The sequence below is a fragment of the Phalacrocorax carbo genome, chromosome Z (genome assembly GCF_963921805.1).
Source record: "Phalacrocorax carbo chromosome Z, bPhaCar2.1, whole genome shotgun sequence".
In the NCBI taxonomy this organism is placed as follows: Eukaryota; Metazoa; Chordata; class Aves; order Suliformes; family Phalacrocoracidae; genus Phalacrocorax; species Phalacrocorax carbo.
The window spans coordinates 37,990,676-38,015,246 of record NC_087548.1 but is presented as its reverse complement, the minus strand read 5'-3'; the positions used below and the strand labels follow the sequence as shown (position 1 = coordinate 38,015,246).

General features: G+C 37.8%; 1 protein-coding gene across 6 annotated transcripts in view; it reads left to right on the top strand.

The window, feature by feature from the left end:
* The window catches only part of PIP5K1B (phosphatidylinositol-4-phosphate 5-kinase type 1 beta), a 112,670-nt gene extending 94,915 nt beyond the window's left edge, over window positions 1-17,755 (top strand). For all 6 annotated transcript variants that reach the window (XM_064437994.1, XM_064437997.1, XM_064437999.1 and 3 more), the window contains 2 exons: window positions 9,166-9,283; window positions 17,044-17,755. In XM_064437994.1, coding sequence (XP_064294064.1) covers window positions 9,166-9,283; window positions 17,044-17,046 — 121 coding nt within the window. In that variant the 3' untranslated portion in view covers window positions 17,047-17,755. The remainder of the gene's footprint in view (window positions 1-9,165; window positions 9,284-17,043) is intronic.
* Window positions 17,756-24,571: the final 6,816 nt, after the last annotated feature.

Here is a 24,571-nt window from a genome sequence, read left to right as displayed (position 1 = left end):
AGGGTTTATGGAGACCTGGCTTGGTACAGGTTAGAACTAGCATTAACTAATTGGTAGATAATGCAGAGCAGCATTTAGGGACTTGTGATTAAAGCCAAAAAGAGAAACTGAGCAGCAGTCATAAACATACAGCTGTTTTCCCAGACTGCTAGCTTTTTCAGCAAGTTTTCCTTAGTCCTCGAAGAGTTAGAGGAAACTCGAGGTGCTACCCAGGCAGTGTGAAGAGGAACTGGTAAAAGCAGTGAATGAAGGAGTAGTGGGGAGGGTGAAATGGCTGTATTTTTCAGCACAAAAGGAACTTTATCTAAAAAAGGGAAGTAAAAATGTAAAAATGGACAAACATGACACGTTATTCAGCAAATGTAGGCTTTCTTGTTTTGTCAGAAAACAGCTAGTTTCTGTTCTATGAAGCTGTTTCTCAGTCAAGTGGTTCTGTCATAAGCAACATCAAGTATTCATTTAGTAAGAGAACAGAATTGACAATTTATTGCTTCTATTAAATTTTTCAGAGATTTTCCATACCTCTTTAAGTAAGTTTATATTTGGTTCTGCAGATTTTACAGTATCTAAAAGGTCTGTTTTACACTAGAATATATGTTCAGTTTTGAGTCCAAATACACTACTTTGAAAGGGTTTATTTGGTTTGTTTTAGGAAATGTAATACTTAGAGGTTATTTTTATAGCAGAAGTGATAATATTTTTTCCCCCTCCAGGTAAAGTTTTTCTAATAAGTACTGATGAATTAAATTAAAGATGACAAATCTGAATGTTCTGAGCAGTATGGCTGATGTCTCAGTTGACATTGCTTTTGCAATTGCAAAGAGCTGAAGGAGGTTAATGCCTTTATAGGTGCTTCTGGAAATGTTTTAAACAGGAGTTTCAAGGTACAACAGAAGGTCTTTTTCCAATGTATCTTTCAGCAGGTCTCATGGCTCCCAGTCACAAACCCAAACAAAATCCCATGATGCATAAAGGGGTACTTCACCTCTCTGTAGACCAATGCCAAGATACGGTGGCTTATATAAGGAGAATTGCTGAATTCTTCTGATATGTTTGAGCTTAGGAAAATAATCTAGCTGAAATCTAATTGTTTTTTCTATGTGTTCTGTACCTCCTTTCTGCAAGATGCCTGTGTAGTATGGATTTCTGCCTTCTTTTTCCTCTTCTGCTTTTCTGTGTGTTTTTTAGTTGTTTGCTGGTCTTAGCTTTACATTGCTGTTTTTTGGTGCAGACCACTTGAAATTTTGGAAGGCTTTGAGGGATTATGGTTTTTTTCCTCTTACACAGTCAAAACTCCCTGAGACATCCAAACTTTGTACTGAAATGTTCCATGACTTGACATTCTATCACACAACCTTTTCACATACAGCTTAGAAAATAACAGTAAAATCTTCTGCTGTTTGTGGAAGGGATTTATAGGTATTAGGTTTCCTGTTGTAAGGAATACTTAATCACACCTTTTGCCAGTCTGGTTTTCTATGTAAAAAAAACTTTGTGTGGTAAGTTTAAATGTTCTGTCCATCCACCCACCACCCTTAGCTTCTGAAGCTTAGACAAATTTGTCTGAATCTGATTCAAAGAGGATTAAATTAATGCCAATTTCATTAAAATAAGCAGCTAGGTGGAGGAAGACTTGAATGCTCTTGTGCTGGAACAGGTGCCCAGAGACACTGGGTGAATCCCCACGGGAAAGAAAGAAAATTTGACTATGATTGAAGTGGCATGTAATTGTGGCTTAAAGAAAAACAAGGCTTTCCCAGTCTTTTGATTCTTTTTTCTCTTTTAGTTAAGAACCGAGATGAAATAGACTGCTTTAGCAATAGCAGGCCAACAGCACATTTGAGCATACTCATTGGGGCTGAGCATTACTGAATGGGAGAGAGTAATGGAAGATTTATCATAGGAGAATCTAAAAATGGGAGATTTTTACAGTTAAAAATGGTTTGGGTTTTTTTTTTTTTGCTTGACTTTTCTTTCTTTCCTCAATCTAAAAATTAAGGATGAGAACTCAATGCACTGTTGAAATTGTACAAAACCTCTGTTCCACTGAAGTGTTCTTTCTCATATGCCCTTTATATAGGTATTTCTCTTGTTCTGTCATGTGCCCCCGCCCCTCAATTTGTCTTTGACCTACCAGGGAGTCTGCATTAAAACTGGTGATCAATGCAGTTATTATGATGCCGTTGCAGTAATTTGAACTTTCAGTTACCAACTGCCGATAGCATGTGTGTTGCTGTGAGAGTAATTATGAGATTTTTTTACTCTTTTATGCAGAAGTTCCATGTACATGACGGTTTCAGCTCAGTTATTTAATTTGAAAAAGGCTATCATTTGACAATTTCATTAATGTGCTGATAGAAGCTATATTTTGTTGTACCTGGAGAGCTTTGTATGCTTTAAGGTGTACTGTCATTCTTTTTGTTTCTTCCTATTATAGGATTACAGCTGTAGTAGTTAATAACTTCCAAATACTAACGCAGAGTGCCTAAAAGTGTTCAGGCATACTTAATCAAATACACAATTTGTGTCTGTTTGCTTATCCATTATGTTCTGTTGGAACAATAACACTGTGATAAGGTTAATAGAGTAAAAAACTTATTAGAAAGCAGATTGAAGAATGTGGGTTTAAAGAGCGTAACACTGCTACCTGCAGTCTTGAAGAAGCATCAAAAAAAGCATTGTTGAACAAAAGACTTACATTTCATTTAATATTACAGTTTGATATTTTCTTAATGATATGTGCTTGCATTAAAAGAAAACAATACCATCTAAGTGAACAGATTTCCTCCCTCTCCGGTGGTGCTGAAAGTTAATGTTTGGGTTTATTGTAGTTGATTTATTAAGTGTTTGTGGAAATAGAAGATAGAATCTTTCTTAGCATGTAAACGCTTGTCCTGGACACACAAAAATACAAAATTTCCGTCTCTGCTTCAAATGTGTAAAGCAAATCTGGATGATGGATCATTTTCATTAATTTACTAAGACATGTCTAAAAGTCAATGGTTTAAGCCTCATACATATACCTAATATGATGATCTCTTATCTTGTGAAGTTCATAGTCTTAAGAAAGATTAATGTGAAATTTGCTTTTCCTACTATTTTTTCACTGAAGTCTAGGTTATAATATGAGTTATTTTCTTAGCCAGAATAATACTGATTAATCCTGGAATTCAGTGTTAAGGATTATCAGTCCTTAGTATCAAGTACCGAGTGGTTAGTACCAGTCCAGTATCAAGGGATCAGTGAGGCATCCAGATTTCCTGAAAAAGAAATACAATTCTTTCTCGATTTAAGTTTTTGAGCCATTTACACTTAATCTTTTAGTCATTGAGGTATTAGAGAATGCTTAATAATGTGAGAGTCTGGAAAAAATTATTGCTGCTTTCTTACAGATCTTATTTAAAGAAGTCTGTGTGGTTATAATGCTGCTCTACTGATGTGTTATTTAAACATGTGAAACTACTCTTAATATAAATATATTAAGTATTTTCTTCATGGAGGTACTTAGATTCAATATTAAATACCACATAGCAAATAAGAATTCAGAACAAACGTTAACTCCAGCAAAGCAAGGAGAGCTGACTGATTCTCATATGTAAACTTTGCCCACTGATATGCTGAGGCATGTGTATAAAATAAAGGCTAGAAACTCTAAGTAGAAATTATTAGTAACTGTGACAAACCTAGAGACTTCATATTCTGTCACAGTATATTTGCCCTTATTGGAGATTCTGAATAATTTTCAATAATTTAGCTGTGAAGGGTGGCAAGAAAGCAGTAATGCAGCTAATTTTTTTCAAAGACCTAGCAGGAGTATTTCCCTAATGAAAGTTTGTAAGATAGGGAAGTATTTTGTAAAGCAGAGGTTCTGCACCTGGGGTGGATCAGTGCTGTCCCAAAAGGCAAAGGTCAGGGTACCTAACAATGGAAGAAGGACCTAAGACTAAAGGACTAGTCCTGTGAACAGAAGTTCCTCAGTCTGCTTTGAGCAAGTGATCCAGTGTGGTGTTTTGTAATTATCCTTGAGTGACCCTTTAATTTCACCGGTTCTTTCTCTAAGTCTGTAGAGGTATATTAATATGTAGCAGATTCATAATTCTTTCAGATAAGTAGCCTGTGTGATTTGATAGATGACTATATTTCCAGTTACGAAAGTTGATCCTCTCACATCTCTAGAAAGAGTACCACTGCTATGTAACTCAACAGGATATTAAGCAAACAGAGTAATTATTAGAACATAGAGCAGTAAATAAATATAGTACCCTGTTTATATCTTACCTGTTTAACTTGGTTTTTTGCTCAGAGGTACTGTCTAGAAGTTTCTGATAAAAGTTCTGGTGAATAACAAGAGATATCACCCCTGCTTTTGAGTCTTTCCTCAGTTCTTGTGCTGTATAGGTAGGCAGCCTCAAGGCAGAGTGAGAAGACTGCTCTGTTTGAAGGTTTATTTTGCTTTCATGACTGAGGGACCCGTCTTTTCTAAAATGTTCACAAGGTGGCTCCACCCATTCAGAAAAATAAAAACCTCCTGAAAAATGTATGTTCTGTTTGCAGCAGGCTACTGCAGATCTGAGGTTCTGCTGGTACTTGTGACATTACCTGACTGTACCAACAGGTAATTGGAATTAGCAATTGTTAGGTAACAGACATCGGTAGCCTTCTGGAAGGAATATTAGCTTAATGTGTCTTTCACCAGCAAATACATATATGGCTTTTTTATGGATTTCTTTTTAATATCACTGCTGTAAGTGTCAAAACAGCACTATAAATCTGAAAGCAGTGAGCCTTCCCACAATTTGCATCGAATTGCAGTATCATCAAATAGACAATGTTGATTCATACTTTGGTTGTCTGTACTGTCTCCCCTTGAGAAATACTGCCATATCATAAACCAGTCTGCAGAAAATAAAATTCATCAACATCACTTTAAAAGGGTGAGTTAACATTTTCATGTTTCGTAATTTGATGGGATCCTTTGCCTCCTTATGGTGGATGAACAGATTGACATAATTTGACATTGCAGTCTGAACAGTGTGTTGGGGCTTTTGTTTTTTTTTTCTTTTTGGTACATTTTAAAAGCAGCCCCTTATGTTGGTGTGAACTTTCTTGTGAAGATCGCTGCTTATTACTGAAGTTTCAAACACATTGGACGTTGCAAATGCACTGCTATTTACGGGATAAATATTCTGTGGGATATGCTACTGGAAAGCATATTTGCAATCCAAAGATAGACATCAAAGCCTATTTTTATTACAACTTTTCACAATGGGGGAGACACAGTGGCTCATTCTAATTTATGGCTGTTGCATTTTGGCACTATGTGAAAGAAGCTGGTAATTATATTCCTGCAAGAGCTGTTCTTCACACTGCAGGTGGACCAAAAAAAAGAAAATTAAAAAAAAAAGAGGAAAAAAAAAAGTAACAACAACCAACCAAACCCAAAACATCAAAATCCAACCCCAAAACAAAAAAGACCCAACAAACCAAAATTTGGTCGGTGCTTCAGTCAGTTGTCACTACCTGGCACTGCTTCTACCATTCTTCAAAGGCTATACAATGGCTTGGAAAGGAGACTGAGGAGTTCCACCTGTCCTGCAGGCCTACTTGCAAGTAGACACATTATACGAGGTGTATTTGTTTTTCCATGAAGAAAACAGAAGTCTTTTATTTATAAAACTGTCACTTCAGTTTAGTATACAGAGAATATGAAGGACAGAAATAGTAATTAACATTTGGGAAGGTTTGAAGGATACCAGTCTTTTGAATTATTATTAGTAGTAGTAGTAGTATTGATATTTTTTTTATTTTATATAATCCTGCCTGGTTATGCTAGTTCCTTGACAAAGTGACAATTTTTTTCCTTTATTCCTTAGAAACTTAATAGGATCTTACATATATCATCCTTAGATTAAAATGGATAGAAGTTACACTGTTCTACAAATCTGCAGAAAATTAGTCTAATTTAATTGTTCCTACTGAAAATCTTGTGCCCAACACCCCATTTTTCATATTTGCAACTAGCAATCCCTAACTTTAACTATTTGAGCTAATTTGAGTGAGGATTTTTTTTGCATCTCACATCCAAGAGAGGATTTTAGAAGCATTTTGGAAAATGAAGCTTTTATTTTATTTTCTACTCAAGAGGAAAAGAACTTGAGCCTGTTTTTTTATTAAATGCATTGAAGTGTGCTGATTTAGAAATATGCCTTTTCTCCTCACTTCAGCATAAGGACAAAATATTTAGTGCTTCTTAAAATAGGATCCACATTAACACTAACCTTAAAAAAAAAAAAGAAAAGCTTCTTGCTTTTCCCCCTTCTCATAGGAAAATTGGAAATCTTGTTCTTTTAGATATCTTCGTGTAGTTCATAGTCAATTAGTTAGCCAGTTGGGATGCATGTTCTTCCTACTTTCTGCCATGAAAATGATTTCTAACTAAGCAGCTGTAACTAAGAAGGTGTTATTACATTATTACACATAAGCACTATACTGCAGTTGCATTAGAGTTCATCTCCTGGCAAAAGTGGTTCCTTTCATACTGACAGCAGGGTGGGCTGCAAATTAACATGACAGTGGCTTGGAATTCCCACTTTCTCCGTTATACCTTACAGATTAGCTTCCCGAAGTGGTCAGTTCATGGTCTTTTAAACAGAGAAAAACATCCAGTTATTAAATTTAAGGTATATGAAAGAAAGCTCCATGTTGCAACAGTTTTCCTACACTTCCCCTTCTAATAAACAATTCTTCATGCAGGAGATAAGTCTTCCTTACTTGCAGAGTTTACCTCTAATTTTTCAGTGTGAAAGTCACAGAAGCAAGGAGATTGCTATCTGCAAATAGTTGTTGATCTTTGACTGTAAGAAAAAAGGTGGACTGGAATCTGCGTTGTTTCATTCTCTTCTTTCATGCTTGATTTTTCAAGGGACTTCAGTCACTGTTTGTTTTCTGTTTGTAAGATTATCTTTGTACTTTCTTCTGCCCCTTTTCTCTGTTTGCTTTCTGTATATTAATACATTTATATATTATTTGTATCTATATATTAAATCTCTCTTTTAGGCAGTTCACTGCTAAATAACCAAGTTGTGACGTTTATAGGAGCCGTTGTTAACCATTTTAATTATTAAACTGTTCTTATCTCAAACCATAAGCTTTTTTAACGTACTGTTTTTGTTTCAACCCTCATTTTCTGCCTGACTGTATAGTGTGTTTCTTTAAGAGGTAGGAAAAAAAAAAGGCACACTTCAAAGCAAACTAAGAGCAAAAGAAGCGAAGTGCCTTCTAGTGGAAAAGTGGAAAAGAGAGAAAGAAAAGTAAGTGCCACAGTAAGCCAGTGAATTAAACTGGAATAATAGGACTAGGTCTTAGTCTTCTAATACACAAAGGTTATAAAATAAAATGCCACTGGTGTGAACTGCAGAATCCTCACCTCATCTTGAGTAAAGGTTCCAGAGGTTTTCTGGAGGTGAAAGAAGTTAAAAATAACAGCAGTGAAGGTGGCAGTGATGTGGCCTGATAAGTATATGAAAGGAATATCTATTTTAATTTTTTTTGCTTTTAAACCTAACCTGATGCAGGAATGAAAGCCAGGCATACACCACAGCCTGCCCAACTTGCTTTACAGTTAGTAATGCAGAGCACTGTTTTCCAGAAGGAAGGGTTGACCACTGGGTTTGTATACTTTTATAGCAGTAGTAGCTGCTCACTGCACATTCATCTTGTGTCACACGGTTTTCATTTATGGGCCTTTGCACATTGAGGTCTGAACTGTGCAATAGCAGAGATCAAAATTCTGCAAGTAAAAGTGAGTCTTTCCCTTGCCTCCCCATTTGCAAGAGTAGGACCTTAAGTCCAGAGCTTATTTTGTTGGAGATGATAAAACATAGTCTAACATCTGGCAAGAGCCCATTTTTTCCCTTCCTGTCTCTCTTCCCACTTCATAAAATGAAGCATTGGCAGAAAACTGATGTGACTGCAATGTTGCTCAACAGAATACAAGTAGTGGGTATGAGAAGAATCCTACTAAGTCAGTGGGAGCTGGGTCACCCTCAGGACAAAAGAAATAGTCTTGCTGTTGAAAAGATGCTTAATATGCCATATATTAAAAAAAAAGAAAAAAAATTATAATGTGGCAAATGTAATGCTGTGCACTTAATACTAATATGACATGAGGGTGACTGATGAGTCATTATTTTGTTGATCATTTGAATTTTTTCCTACTTTGTATGCTAGCTTTGCCCTTTCTGAAATTATGCCCCACCTGAAACACTTAAACTACGAAGTACTGCAAAGGGAGGGGGAAATTAGTCATTCCTGGACTGATGGCTGTAACCATGTTTTTATACCCAGTTATAATGCAGAATAGTTTTTACCCTTGTGTGTAAATAGATAAGAACTTTTAAAATATGTCTCTGCAAAACTGACAGTTGAGTTTTCAAAGCAGCCTGGAGTCTGATTCTGGCAGCTAGTAAGGACAGGTGATAACGGGCACCTAACTCCATTAGAACACCATTGAGAGTTTCAGCTTTGTGGTTCAAAGTGTGTTTATAAAACAAAAAAAGATTCCTGTGTAGTTTTACATTCTTTCTGGATAGCAGAGAACAAAAAATCATATCTGTGAATGAAATAATAATGTGCATGTTCTCTGTAAATACTGCTTCCTTGCAGAGCTGTACTAACTACAGTACACTCTTGTTCTTCAACCACTTTCCCTTCTGAACTGTTGTCTGCAAGTGGTCCCATATCAGCATGAAAAAGTCCAATGCTACTGTGTTTAATTACGGAATATTTTTTCCCTATTTTGAATTAAGAAATGCTGCCCAAATTTACACCATGTGTAATGCAGAAGTAACTTCTTTTGAAATTAATGAAATTATCCCACATTTACTGTGGCATAGATTCATTCTTTAAATAAGAATTAGAGTTTAGGAACAGTATTACTTCCTGATAAAATTTTAGTTAATATAAAAATAAAAAATGTGGTTAGTCAAATATAAGCTGCCAATTATCTAGCTATTGTCAACACATCTATATTTGTCCATTTACATTCCCTCTTTTCAAGTGTTTGAAGCTTTTACATTTAAAAGAGAAACATGTTTTTTAATCTTCAGATATGACTGAGCTCTTTGTAGTTTGTATTTTTGATTGACTGTAGTCTTTCCTCTGCAGTAAAGGGTTGCCTTCGAGTTCAACATTCACTTTAGAAGATAGTGCCATCTATTTGACTTCAGAACAGAGCACACTGGAAATGGAAAATGATAATGCTTCAGTTTTGGATGTCTACTTAGTAAGTTGTCGAACTGTTTCTGATGGGCTTTTTCCCCTGCAATTCCTTTGAGTCAGGCTCAGTAAGTGACTTAACTTCAAGATCCAGAGGTTCATTGATGAGGTATTTCTTATATGAGACACGTGCTTAAGTACCTTGCCAAAGTAAATCCTTCAAGAATATACATGCCTATTAACTATTGGGTTAATAAGTATGCCAAAATGACCTTCAGTTTTCTCTCTAAATGGTAGAGGGGGGGTTCCCAATCATTTGTTTTCCACAGAAGGAAAAAGAAAAAAAAAAATCTTTCATCTTCATGTTGAATATTCCACAACATAGAAATTAAATTTTCTGAGAGGAAGGTTCTGTGTTTACATCAGTGATTTTGAAGCTAGTGAAGTAGAGCTCACTATGAAATTTATTAACAGCTCCCCTTTCTGCTCTGAAGGGTTGTCCAGTTGTGGTGGCTAGAATATGATTAAAAATGTATCTTTTCTTTGCTGTTTTGGTTCTTAGTGAGCAGTTTATCTGTCTGCTGAAAGATCAGCTCAAGCCTATATCTTTGGTTGTCTTCATAGCACCTGTGTTAAAAATTCTCTTGGTACCTGCAGCTTACATTCCACAGACATAAAAGCAGTAGGCACCCAACCACAATTACAACTGGGTGAAGTTTTGTGCATCTGACCCCTTTTAGGCTGTTTTGAAAATATCAGTATAGATATCAGTATAGATATAGGAGGTATGTGAAGCTTGGCTTTTTTCCCCAAAGGTTTGTTTTCTTAAAGCACAAATTAAACAATTCTGATACTATCCTAGTAATATTTTCCCCTTTATTTTCATAAATAAATGTGATTTGTATGGCAAGAATTGTACCAGGGAGGAGGGTCCAAAAAGGAAAGCCTGTTCATTAGGTTTCTAACAAATGTTTCACACAGGCATGGCTGTTTTCTTTTTAGATAAAGTTGACTGCATTCTTTATTTTTCTTACCTCTGGAGTTTTCTGATTTTTGTCTTAACAGATCCAGAATATTGTAGAATCATAAAACAATAAATCACTGGAATAATCTCTCCAAGGACATGGTAGAGCTCCTATTGCCAGAGATTTTCAAGATGTGATGGGACAGGGTGCTAGATAATCTCCTCTAGGCTCCCTTTCTCACAAAAGGTTGGCCTGTTCTGTGGTTCTCTTGGCCGACATAACAGAGAAACTGCTTCTTGTTGATAACTTTTGAATTTGGTTTATAGTATAACAATCTTGTTTATCACTAACACTCCTCAGCACTGTGAAGTGCTTATTTTAGAGTTTGAAGTCTACAGGGTGGATGGTGGAATGCCCTGAAAATCTAGGGACAGGCATAGGTAACACCTTCTGTAAACACCGAGCTTTAGGTATGATGGTGATCTCTTTAGTTAGTTTTCAGCTTGTAAAGCATTCATTACTATTATGTCTGGGAGACTGCAGTAAGTATATGTGTATTCAACTGATCAGTATCAACAGCAGAATAAATACAACTTAACTCTGGATGATGTACAAACACTCAGTGTTTATTTCCGTGACCAAAGGTCATAGGTCTGGTTGGGAAAGTCTGATACTAAATGATCAGTGCTGTGTCATCATTTTGACTCACTGCTGCTGAGGCAGAAGGCAGTTTTATTTTTATAGAATTATTAAAACCAGGCTAGAAGGGAAAGATGCATGTCTCAAGGACACTAGGAACAGGTCAGTCATTTCTAATATATGTCTCAAAAATAAAGCAAATCAATTGTGTTTGCATTACGTGATTTAAATCTCAATTGGAAAGGTTATAAGATACATTTTGACCTTTTAAAAGCATGAGGAGACAGTGTAGCTTTAAATGGCATTCCCAGATTTTCCCTTAATCCCATAGTTAATAATCCTTGTCTGTTTTTCTACTGCAAGGCAAGATGCTGTAATCTTATCCGCTAGATAGTATAACAAAAAATATCTTACCTTGCTTAATTTCAGTCACTCCGCTACTTGTTTAATGTTTTTGCCTCCTGTTTTGAAAAGCTAAACTTCTTGGACAAATTTTAGTCCTCTAGTAAATTAAGAGCTATGAATTTTTTATTTCATGAATGAAAAAAAAAGACACTGTAGTAAAATGATATTGTGTTAACTTACTGTTAAAAAAAACACAGCTTAAAAATGACATTTGGCTGACTAGTCTTCTCTACAGATTCAGATAGTCAGGTAACATGGGGTAGAGGAGACATTCTCAAAAAAAAATTTCCTTTTACAGCTAAGAGCATTGGATTTGAGGTGTTACACTAAGGGAAATCCATGCAGACTCATACTGTGCAGATTATGTCGAAACTGAGGATTTACCCAGTAACAGCAAGAATTTATGTTCTAGGACATGGGTACAGAGACACCTTGAGTTTGCAACTACAGGGCTGGTCTGGGCCCAGAGTTCCTCGGTTCTGAACAAAGACTAGGTTCAGCAAACCAGCATTCTGTGCACCTGCCACTGTAAGCAGCACTGTTAGGAACATCATCAAATCCAAGTTTATTTTAAAATTTCATTGGTTTATTTTCTCTTAAATCTTTAACTTAAGAAATCTAGCTTTTATGAATAAAATATGACTAGCCATGATCTGCACTGAGCAGTAACTATAAGCCAATCCAAATTATTTCCAAATATTCTAGTACCATACAGTGGGAAACAAAACCTTAATATTCTGTTAAAATAATGTTAATTTTTCATTAAAGATTGCAGAAAGATAGAAGCAGATAGATAAAATAGTTGGAAATTTGAAATTATTCTCTGCAGAGAATTAAAAACATTAAAGGGTTCTTGCTTTTATGAATATGTAATACAGCAGTAGATCAGATCAGATACTTGGAAGCAAACGATGCCATCTGAGATAAAAAGGTGTTCTGTACAGAAGCCAGTAAGAAAGAAGGTAACACTCATCTATTTAGCACTTTGATATAGAAATCAACAAAACAACAGAGTAAAACAGTGTTTCCTTCTTCCTCTGGAAATAAACTTAGTCTCTTTCTAAAATTCCCCTGAAGCACTATTTATTGGTGTCAGTTCAGGTGCCATCAGCTAATACATAAGCAGAAAAGCATTAAATGTTAGCAAACACTGTTGAATACAAAAGTATACTGTGTTCTGTGGAACTGATTAGTAGGATATTAAACCCAATCCTGCAAAAGTTTCTTAAGAGAGATCAAGTGCAACTGATGCTGAATACCTTAGTCCAGTGCTACTAAGGTCTGGTACCTAAAATGGAGGACCTTAAAAGTTATAATTTCACTTAGAAATTAAGGAATAACTTAAAGTCACCTTGTTCCTTCTGTTCTGCATTGAAGTCCCAAATTCTTTGATTGAGTTTTCTGTCCCTGAATGAGCAAAATGTGAAATTATGAACTACTCCACTGTGTTTTCTCAGCCCACCCCTGAAATGACTTATAAAGGTAGCTGACATCATATTTTGACAAACTACATTATCAGTAAAATCAGAGTAGTAATGCTTAAGAATTACTTTAATTGTTTCACTGCAAGTAGGCTTAATTTCCTTTACTCTTACAGTGGAAAAAGAACATGCATGTACATGGCACAGTGACAAACTTTGAAGTTTGCTCTGTTGTGATGCTGTACATCTTAAGTCATCTAGTGGTAAACGTAGGATTTCAATTAAAAAATATATGCCCTGCCTATAGGCTTTCATTAATGAACTATTTTGCTTGAAGAATATATAATGGAAGATTCTTAGGTAGTACAGAAATTGTTACAGGGAAATACAGCGTTGCCTCCTGTTGTTGAAGGAGGGGCTGACAAAATGTGTATGTGATTTAGAAGCCACACTGAAGATACAGTTGCAAGGGATTGATAAGGGCTTCAGTAAAATAAAAGAATGGAATAACTGTAGTGATGAGCAAGCCCAGCATATTTACAGTCGGGTTAGTGTAGCTGAGTTGCATAGATAATATTATTATATTTAGAATTACTTACGTTGTGGTTTGTGTCCAAATGCCAATTTTATTATATGATTTTGAAGTCTTAAAACATTGCTCAAGATTAATTTTGTATTTCAAAGCTGCTGTAGATGCACAGATAAGCAGATATACATATATTGGTCTATAATGCCTGTTTAGAAACTGTCAAAACTGTCTGCTGTTCTTACTCTTCTGTGTTCTTCCTCTTTTCTCCTGTTCTCACTCCCGTAGTTCTATATTAAAGCCTGTCTCTTTGAGCATTTCCTCGTTCATATTCAAACCCTTCCAATTGCCAGGTTACTGTCTAACTCATCTTCGTGGTTACTTTCTCTTACAAATATTTTCACTCCTTCAGCTATTTCCAGTTTAGCACCCTAAGCGCTCTCTTCTCATATAAACTCTTCTTTGAGAGAAGAAAATTCCCACCTTGCTCTGACTGAATGAAGCATCCTAGTCAGGTACAACTTTGGGTAGGGGATTGTACTTCCACCATAACTACTCAATGAGGTGTTTGTTTCTCATTCAGAAATAGTTTCTTGATCTTTCATAACATTTTGTTCAATTCTAACCATGTCACAGTTTTCTTCAGGGTGCTGTTGTGGAGTAATAACAAGCACAGCTGAAATTAAAGCAGTTCCCAGGCAGTGTATGTGTTAAAACAAGCTAAGAAGTGTACAGCGTACACAGTCACACTGTGCTGCATACCTCAATTTTTGACATGCTGCTCTTTTTCTGGAGGCATCAGTTTCTCTGCCTCACCGTTTCCTCTGAAGATACTGATGGAGAAACACGGTAGATTGAACATCAATTCTGGGACTATGAGAAGGGAATTCAGGCCTGCTGACTTACAGACAATCCTTTCTTTCCGTTGAGAGCACAATAATCATTAAAACGTTACATGCACATACCAGAACAAAACAAGCACTCTTCTGCAAAGTAGAATCTTGTTTAATTAAGGCTGAGGGGGGCAAACCTTCTTGTTTTATGCAGTGAGGTAACGACTCCTTTCCCATGTTATCTTTGTTACCCCTGTATCCATCCATGCATGATCCTAAAAAGGAGGGGAAAAAGAAGTTGTATGTCTCATAAAACTGAAACCTGGAGTGAGGTGAAACAACAGCCAAGCACTTGAATGTAGTTTGACAGAGGTGTTCTTGCAGAAGCAACATTATGTAGGAAGCAACATAACAGCAACATTTCAGTGACCTTTGCATGAAAACCACACACAGGAATTATGTGTTGTTTAACTTAAAAAGGTACCATCTCAGATTACAACTAATACATTACCTGAATAAGCCAAGTGCTACAATGCCAGCATGTGTTGTCACTAAACTACATGTTCTCATGCCCAGGGCTTTTAATGCACCGTATGAGGAAATCAATCAGCTCAAAAACAAATCCATGGAAGGAGAACTATAGCACAAAAGTACTCCAATATAAAAATCCTCAAGGAGGCTCAAACATTGTAAATCCATTATACACCCATGTGAGACATCTCAGACAGTGATTATAGGAATGCATCTTATAGTGTCATTTGTACATTACTTATAATTTCAGACTGTCAGGGTTTTATCTGGGATAGAGTTAATTTTCTTCACTGTAGCTGGCACAGAGCTGTGTTTTGGACTTAGTATGAAAATAATGTTGATAACGTGCTGATATTTTAGTTGTTGCTAAGTAGTGCTTATACCAGTCAAGGACTTTTCTAGCTTTCCATGCTCTGCCAGGTGCACAAGAAGCCAGGAAGGGAGGGGGTACAGCTAAGAGAGTGGATCCAAACTCCAATTGCAATGGCCAAACTCAGTCTCTATCAGAAAATAATGTTTCTTATATTCACAATCAAAGTAACCCCAAAAGCTGTGCAGTGGTTAGGACATGATCCTCTAAGCAACTCTCTGTGCCTTGAAGTAGATGGGAGCTTTTTCCAGAATAATATACACAGAACTGGGCTGTGCTTCACACAAAGATGAACATCTGAAAATCCCACCCCCATAACATGTCATCAGTACCACAAACAGCATTTCTGTACCCAATTAGCAGTTGCTATGAGTTTCTCAGGTCTGTTTTCTCTGACTCTGTTATGCAAGTTTTGCTGATCTTTTTTTTCCATCGCTGAACCCTCTGAAATGCTTTGGAAGGATCAGAGGAAAGGAACAAGAATAACCTAGTCATAATTGCACTATGTAATTATTGGAATAGCATAAAGCTAGCATCATCAATACTGCTAGTCTCGTAGAGAGTGAAAAGTAGTGACAAAGCCACAGAGGGTCTGAAGTTGTGTCAAAAACGGACCTGCAGTCATTCAGATCTGAGCTTTCAGCCAGAAACCAATGGTGCTAGTGAAAATTTTGACTAATTTATCTTGGCTTCATAAAACACATAAAACATTATTTTGTTTATCAGTACTAGCATTTTTCCACCTTTTTTGCTGAACTGATTCTTAAAAAAAAAAAATTTTAAATGTTTGTTAGCTTTATGTCATATTCTTTTTAAAGTATCACTTCATTTAATTTTACTCACTTGTCCAACAACTTCACTTTGCATATTAAATTGTTCTGCATCCTATAAGTACATACTACTTTACTGCCTTAGCACATTCAGGTATAATAGGGCCATAGACAGACTTTCATTGCCAGACCACAGTTACCTAGAGAGAGAACAGCCTCTGAGAAATTAGCACTGCACTCACTAGCATCTGTGATTATGAGCTCCCTAACACTGCTGCACAATACAGTAACAGGTTTAAAGGTTGCCACAGAACAATATGAAATATTATTCTTCAAGGTCTAGTGCTGGAAGTCCTAACAAAAATACTGATTTAAATCTACTGGTTATCATTTTCTAAGATAAGCTTTAAAAATGCCTTTGAGATTTTTTGTTGTTGTTCACAGCCAAGATAAGATTGTTGTTGAACTATTTAAAGGTTAGTTAAATGCTTGTATTGAAAAGCACAATTTAAAGGTGACCTTAAAAATCTGTTTAATAAATGGGAAATTGTGCCTTCGTTATTTTTTTTTAATAACGTTTTAGAGTAAGGTCACTACAGATGTCTTTGGTTTTGTGTCCTGCTCCATGTTGGACATATTAACTGAGAAGCATTCAATTTACTGAAATATTTTGTTCACCTGTCAGTTTATTCTTAGTTTGAGTCACAGTAATAAGGTGTTCAGCAAAGAACAGTTTCTCTACGATTCATCTCTGACTCCATAGAGATGCTAAGAAGTGATCAATTACTTGTTATTACATAACTGCTGCTTCTGTAGAAGACACTGTAGAAAACTCTTAATTCATTAACGTTACTAAGTTTGGGTTTTTCTGTTAAATAGAATGATGGCTATGACATTGACTAGAGCATTAGTTGTGCCTGAAAGTTTTTGGATAGGCGTGATTTTTCTACTGGGGAAGGGTATCATGCGGAAGCTAACAGGACTTCTATACATGATGTACAAAGACTGCATTTTTTCCCCCCACGCTTCTAAGTTACAAAGGCCCCGTCAATTCTGCAAGGTAATAAAAGCTGTTGTGAACTGCTGAGTGCTCTGTTTGGACTGTCTTTTCTGATGTCCAGAGTGTTCAGCATTTTGCAGCAGCAAGTGGTTCTATTTCAGGTAATGCAAGTGTACTGCAATGTCTGCAAAACCATGGGGGTTAGTGGTTATACAAGAAGAGAAACCCATGCTTTTTGTTAGGGGTAAAGGTCAAAACTGCCAAACTGTGCTGCAGCCTATTTAGGGGAAGAAAGATATTACCTGTTTATAATGCTGTAAGGAAACAAATAAACAAAATTCTTGACTTTTCATTTCTGTACTTCCAGTAACAAAGATTACATGAAGAATAAATAAGAGAAGCGACCATGCTTAATGAAGAGCACTTTCTGCACTCCTAATTTAAGAAGGAAGAATTTGCTGAGCCTCAAAGACAAAGAGTAATAATCAACTGAACTTACTCTAAGAAGTGTCAGGGTCTTTGAACCATAGAAAGGATTGATGGACTTGGCAAAAATTATGTGAAACATTCCACATTCTGCTATAATCTGCTTTGCGTGCTGAACTGTGAAGAACTGTGTATTCAGGCTGCTTTCTACTATATTGCCAATCACCTTTTTTGGACTTGAAAGTTATATTTTCTTATCAGCTCTCTAGTGGTTTCATTTGCATGCATTCTGTAACTATGCACAAGCAAAATCTATTACCTATTTAAAAATAAGCACAGTGGTAAAAAAACCGAATTTGTTTTGACTTTTCTGTTCTAATCACTTAGGTCCATATCAATAGAAATTGGAACTGATGTCATACAAGTGTTAGGGTAAACCCTGCATATACAATTACCCTCTAAATATATTTTCACTGTTGGTGGAAAGGAGAAAAAATGTTATTTATAACAAAGCCTTATGTTATGTACATATATTGTCTTTGAAATATTTTTGATTTTGTTTCTTGTAAAAGAGAAATTCTATAATTTATTTAGTAAATACTACCGTAAACTATAGTTTTATCAATGAATAAAATATTTTGTTCTTAAGACTATCACAGCTGTCAACCTGTTCTTGATCTTGAACGGTACAGGACTTACCATTCTCATATTTCTCTACCTTCACAAGATGGTCTTGAGAGGCATCTCGAGATATGACAATGACTCTGAAACATGTCATCTGTCTTTATCTTCTACCAGCTTTAAAATGAAGAGGGGAATCTTGAAATTGAATTTGCAGAAAAGGCAAAGGCACATACTCAACAGGCATTGCTTCATAAAAGCATTTCAAGTTTTTCAGTATGGGCAATCATTTTAGGATATCTATAGAAACTGTTCTGGTTTCCTTCATTTCCCTAGCAGCAGAGAAATAACCCCAAACACCAGTGACCATCGATCCAACACCATTCTTTGATGCAGTGGTGTATTTAAAAACTACACATGTCACTTAGAAGAAACTTTCAAGGTGTAAGTGTAGCAAAGCTGCTAGATTGGCAAAACTAGACTTTGGCACTTTACTTCCTAGACTTACACTTTGTACGTCCAAAGAATGTTTCATTTAAGGTTTCTGTGTGGTTTTTTGTTGTTTGGCTTTTTGGGTTTTGGTTTGGGTTTTTTTTTTTTACTTTGAGGTAATCCTATAAAACTGACAAGGAGGGTATTATTTCTTAATTATTCACATAATAGAGAAATTGAAAGGTTATGGGTTTTTTTCTCTAAGTATATAGAGTCTCTGGCTTAACTGAGAGCCTGTGTCTCATGATTACTTCTTTTCCAGGCTTTAATATTAGATTCCTTAATCTCAGCAAGGTAATTCTTCTGCAGCGTTCCTCTGTAAGAGACTGATCTGCATGCTCTGTGAGCAAGATTTTGTACATCCATGTGAAGTGTCTGCCTCTTCGTGAAGTGTATAGCGTATTTAGAATGTGTCTCTATGCAAAGTAGATATTTCTCATTAGTCTTATTTGGGGAAAAATAGGAAAAGTCTTCTTTTAAGCACCAGAGTAACCTTCACAAAGCACATACATGCCACTTTTTCCCCAATTACCTAGCAGACTCTAGCGTCTGAATCATTTTTCCTCAGGAAGACCCCAGAGGACACACAACTGCAACAATTCTGTCCAAAACCAGAACGTCTACACTAAACACTTCAGAGACCAAGCCATCCTTTGTGTGCAATCCCTTTAGCACAGTCATTTATAAAGTCATTTAATACTTGCAAAAGGAAAACCTGTATAGTATACGGAGCCTACTGGGAAAACCTTCTCAAAAGCATGTGCACTTACAAGTTGGGGTTTTTTTGTTGGGTTTTGGTTTTGGGGGGCATTTTTGTGTGTGTGTGTGTGACTACATGGTTCCACTGAGAGGGAAGAGGGATTATAGCTAAGCACTGTTAATGATCAACAACTTGGAACCCATTTCTTTCTGTAATGCATGAAATGGTATAAAGCTTCAGACATCAAAGAATACAGGAGCTTGTAAGGATGTGTATGCTTCATGCTGAAGTATTTAGTTTCTCTTCATCTTGCATTACTATTTTGCATTGGTGGTACTTTGATGAAAATGCAATTACTATTAAACTTATCTATAAAGCTGATGAGGCAGTGCATGTCAAGTAAAAATAAAATATATGCGGAAGGCATAATCAACTCCCTGAGGTATTAAAGTAATGTATTGGTGTATTTCTCCAGGTCTAAACAGATGGAATTCACCACAGGGTGCAAAATTTGAAAAATCAGGTCACAGACACGGGCTATCTGTGTGCACTAGTTTCTGAATATTCTGGCCTTGCAAGCTGCCCAGAAGGAAGAAGCACAGGTTGATGCCTGCTTAGAAAAAGGTAGGGAACAACTCCAAATTTGTGTATCTGACCTTGTGACTTAATCATATGGCATTTAGAGGGTGTTTTGCCTTTGGTGGTAGCATGTAATAATTGTCCTCAGTTTAAAAAAAAGAAAAAAAAATATTCCTGTCCTTTTACTAGAATTCAATGGTTTGAATATGCTAACACCTGTCCGAAGATCCATTTTCTTGTTGACTTTGCTTCTATTTCAGGCAATTTAATTTCATATAACTCAATGCTCTTTTCCCAAAGACCAGACAGCAATAAAAGAGTAATCAGTAGCGCACTCTACCTATTCTTCATAGAAGCCATTTGGTGACCCATTTCAAGCATGCATTTGCTTGCCGTAAGTCTCAGCTCTTTAGGGACTGAAGGCATGGGGCCTGACCCTGCAACTATTTTGCATCTGTAACTGCTTCGCATTTATTTTACACCAGCCTAAAAATATACCAAAGTCCTGTGGTATGAACACCATTAAGCTAAGGGACAAGGATCAAGATGAAAAACCTTAAGAAATCAGTGTTGAAATTGCTAACCTCTAACTCGGGCTCTTTTGAAGTTGTGTGAATAATCCTTGCTGTTAGTAGCACCCTGTGAAGTTCATTAACTTGAACATTGTTGACAGTGTTTTAAAAGATTTTGTGAGATTGCTAATACCAGAACAAATACTTAATCTACACTAATCCATTGATTTGTCAGTAACTTAGAAACAAGAAATGAACATTTCCTATGGAGAGCTGCATAGGACCATGAATGATTAGGGAAAAATCACTATGGACCTATCTGGATAATACCAGAAAATATCTTCTGACATGCTTTTTATTGGAATGGCAAGGTACGTAAAAAAGCACCATATTTTACTAGACCAAATGCTAGATAGGAGAACAGGCATTCCTCTATTCTTCCAGCTGCTTTCCCCTCTCCCCACCAAAGTATGAAAAAGGTATTGTTTGCTTTACTAATATATCTGTAGTTTGATAAAAGTTATTTCTCCCTGGAGGCCTTCTCTCAGTATGTAGACCATTATAGCTGCAAAAACATAACTAGTTTCTTCCAGAAGTGATAAGAATGTGGGTTGGTCTTCAAAGAACTAGAGAGCTTGATGTATAAAAACTTCCCTCACAAAATGCATCAAGAACACAGGCACCCCTACAAGGTCTGAGGGAAGATCCAGGTAACAAACACACAGGACTCTGCTGGAAAGAGACCAGAGGCTGACTAACCTAGTTTGGTTTAGTACAGAGAACTCCTAACTACAGCAGAGGTCTAAGTCTCAGCTGAAATCTGCACAACCAACTTGAATTATCTGGGCTTTTGCCCCTCGTGTGGTAGAAAATAATTTCAGCTTAACAAAAAAAATAATATAAATCTTGGTGAGAAACTTGACAACTTAGTCCCTAAAGCATTGCAAGGTGCCAGCTGCTTACTTGAGTGAGAGTTTTAGAACTGTAAAAATGCATCAGACGGTAATCAGTGGTAAGCTTCTTGATACTTGTATGCTTTACATACTTACGACTTTACTAATGACTAATATGACTTATGACTAATATCATAGCTGTGATATTAGCCAAGTTATCCCTTTAAATATTTCTACCTACAAAATTTGCTGTACTTTCAACTTCGAGGAACAGGACCTTGTACTTTCTTTCTTACCTTTCAACAATCCTTTTCTTAATTTCTGAGAATGCATTTTTCTCCAGATATTAGATCTCACATAGAATCCACAAGATCATTTGCTACCTTTGAGCTTAAATTTTATTTAAGCCAGAATGAAATGGTCTCAAAAAAAAAGTTTGATAAGAAGCCCAGCTGCCAAATGGATATTTCTTAAAAATGGAGCTAACATTTTATATTGATGTTTTAAAAAATTCAGCTCCAGAAGACAGCAACAGCCTTTCAAACACCAATGCTAATTCACCATTGTTCTTAATTAGGGAAGATATGGAGCAGACACACAAAGACATCTCTTTGCTTCATTCCCATTAAAATCTGCTAATGAAGCAAAGCACAAAAAGCAACCCACACAGAAAACGGACAGGGGAAGCGAATTTTAAGACAAAAAAAAAAGGGGGGGGAACCCAACTCCTCTTCAAAACTTAATTAACTAACCATAAAGAAATGGTAATTGACATGGACTGTGGTATCTGTCTACATTTGACACTGATCTCCTTGACTAGCCAAAGTATTGACTTCATTTTTAGTCCTTTCTTGCTTGCAAATGTCCTATTAAGGACATTTAAGGACATATTAAGGATGTTTTCACTCATTGCATGTCATCTTGCAGTTATTTGTGTTAGATTCAAGAACTTCTGTATAATCAAAATATCTGTAGGTTCACTTACCTTGCAGTCTGTCCTGTGGAAGGATCTGAAAGGAAATTTGTCTGTATTGCCACAGTGATACTGTAAAAACCAGTTAAAAGAACTAAAACTCAATTTTGGGGTTCAGAAAGCAGGCATTCTTTTATTACAGCGCTGGATGCATGGGGGATAATTCCTCCTAGCGTGCACACATACCGGAGTTCATTTTGACATTTATACATGACATTTAACACACCACGTCTATCTGATACATAATCATTGACTGACTGAGCATCCTTTTCTTCCATTGGTCTGTATCTTCTTTGATTAAATTTAAAGCTACAGTGTGATTTTCATTCACTGCACATGCTCACGAGGAGTTGCAGGGGGAGGATGGGTGTGTGTCCTGGTGGTCGCCATTTCCCCCTGCCAGAATTACCCCTCCTCCAGTTTCCGTGCTTCTGTGCTGATGGATTTGTGGCCTTCTCTTATCTTCACAACTTTCTTTGTAGCAGGATGTTTCCACTGTTAGTCCCTGAAGTTCTGCCGATTTTTATTCGAGCTTAGTGAGGCATGCATTGCTAATACCCTCTTATCAGGCCCAGCATTATTTACTACCTTGTTAAAATTCTCAGGTGTTAGTTTCCGCTCCTAACTGTGATCCTTCCTTAATTACTAGTAACTTTTGCATGATTCCATTTCATCCAAGAACACATATACATTTGAGGCAACAATTCTGGTGCGTTGGCCAAGCATACATTAAGCACATCCTGTCCACCACAAAAGGCACAGTGGAACCTTCTGTTTTAGCTTTTGTTCAAGGTATCAACAGGAGATGGTTTTAAGAAACTTTTTCATCAGAATCATTTCTTCTTGCTCATCTCACTGGTGAGCCTACTTTTTCAGTTGAAGTAAAAATAGAAGTCATTTAGCTGAGACCCTTGACATCCTCACATATTAATAATATCACCGGCATTTAGATAACTCAGTAGGAACTTGGCCAGTCACCTACATAAATTCCCTTCTCTTTCCTCACTGCTTTCTGAAGGACACCATCAGAAGTCCTATCAAACATATGTCAGGTGTGATAAATTATGTCCTTTATTTTCCCTTCACTGGCTCAGGGTAACACTACCTACAGGAGATAATGGGCCAGAGTACTTGCTGTCACAGATATTACTGTAATGAGTGGATGCTATCTTCTGTAATAATGTACCTTTCCATGGACTCAGATAGTCACACAGCCAAAACAACTCCTGGACAAACCAGTGACTGCCATCTTGAGTGGTCCACATTAGCTGCTCACATCAGTGCAGTTACCTACAATTAAGTGCAGTAAACAGGAACTGGAATCTCAACAGCTTTGAGTGAGTTGCAGCTACTCCAGTTTTGGGGAGTGAATCTGTTGTCCAACTGGTCTGCTGTGAAGTTTGAACCCAAGATACTAGCCCTGGTCCTTGTCCCATTGCTCCCTCTCTGTACTGCCAGTGTGTCCTGCAGTTCTTGTCCTAAATTGTCAAGAAAGGGGGAATCCCTCTCTATTACCGCTTAGGTGTGGAAAAGCGGTAGATACTATACTTTGAAAATTTGCTGGAGAAGAGGACAGGAACTGCAGAACAGGACAGCTACAGGAAGTAGATTCTTACCATGCAGACTTGGATCTCAACACACTTTCAATTTTCAAGTATTTTGCTTTGTAGCTCAGGCTGCCCAAATGAGACTGCTGTCAGCAACTGTGGTGTGCAGGAACTTTCCTGTGTGTTACAATTGCTAGTCTTTGCAAGGCAGAAATAAATAGCAACTTTCCTTTGCCCTTTGCCCTGCCTGGGCTTTTTTGTTTTTTAAGTGGTGAAGGGCTACTGCGGCTTGTAATTTCTGTCCTTTACAGGCTCCAGCTCCTTGTAAATCTACTTAGCAAGGTCGCTTTGCCTGGATGGGTATCTGGAGTCACCCACAAGCAACGATTCCCTGGTCTGAGAATAGCAGCAGAGGTGAAGGGGCACAGCAGGAGCCGTCATGTTACCAAGCGACTGTTGCAGCTACTTGTCTTTATGGTACCAGTCAGATTCGGGATCCGTAAGTTCTCCTAAGCAAGAAAAAAGTGGGGACAGTACACCAGGGCCAAGCACCTCCCTTTTCCAAGCCCAGCCTTGCTGCACGTCGTCGTCCCGGAGGTCGCCGGTGCTGGGAAAGGAAGGACGCCCTCCCCCTCTGCTGGGCTGATGGGGAAGTACCACCTCGGGAAAGGACTCGCCGAGGGGCGAGGCCGGAGGTTTGTAGGTTCCATGTAGCCTGCCACTGCAGTCAGCAGTGAACGCGACTGACGCGGCTGAAGTCAGCAGGGGCCGCGGGTAAAACCGCAAGGGACGTTCCGCTGTTCATCCCCCGCGCGCATTCCGCGGGAGTACCCCTCTACCCAGCCCCCGCCAGCGCCGCCCCGCTCCCCGCACAAAGACGAGCCCCGGCCCGGCCAGACGCTGCTCCCCGCGGCGCCGGCGGAGGGCGGTAGCGGCCGCGCCGCCTCTTCGGCCGCCGCCGCGGCGGGCTGGCTGGCTCCTCCCCGGCCGCTTCCGTAGCGAGCAGCGGCGGCGGGATGTGGAGGCCGGGGGCAGCGGGCGCGGTGCACACTGCGCGGCGGGCGGCGGCGGCGCGGCGGCGGAGCGGAGGCCCGTGGGGCGCCTTGCTGGCGGGGGTGGCCGCCGCCGGCCGCGGCCGAACGGTGAGCGCGG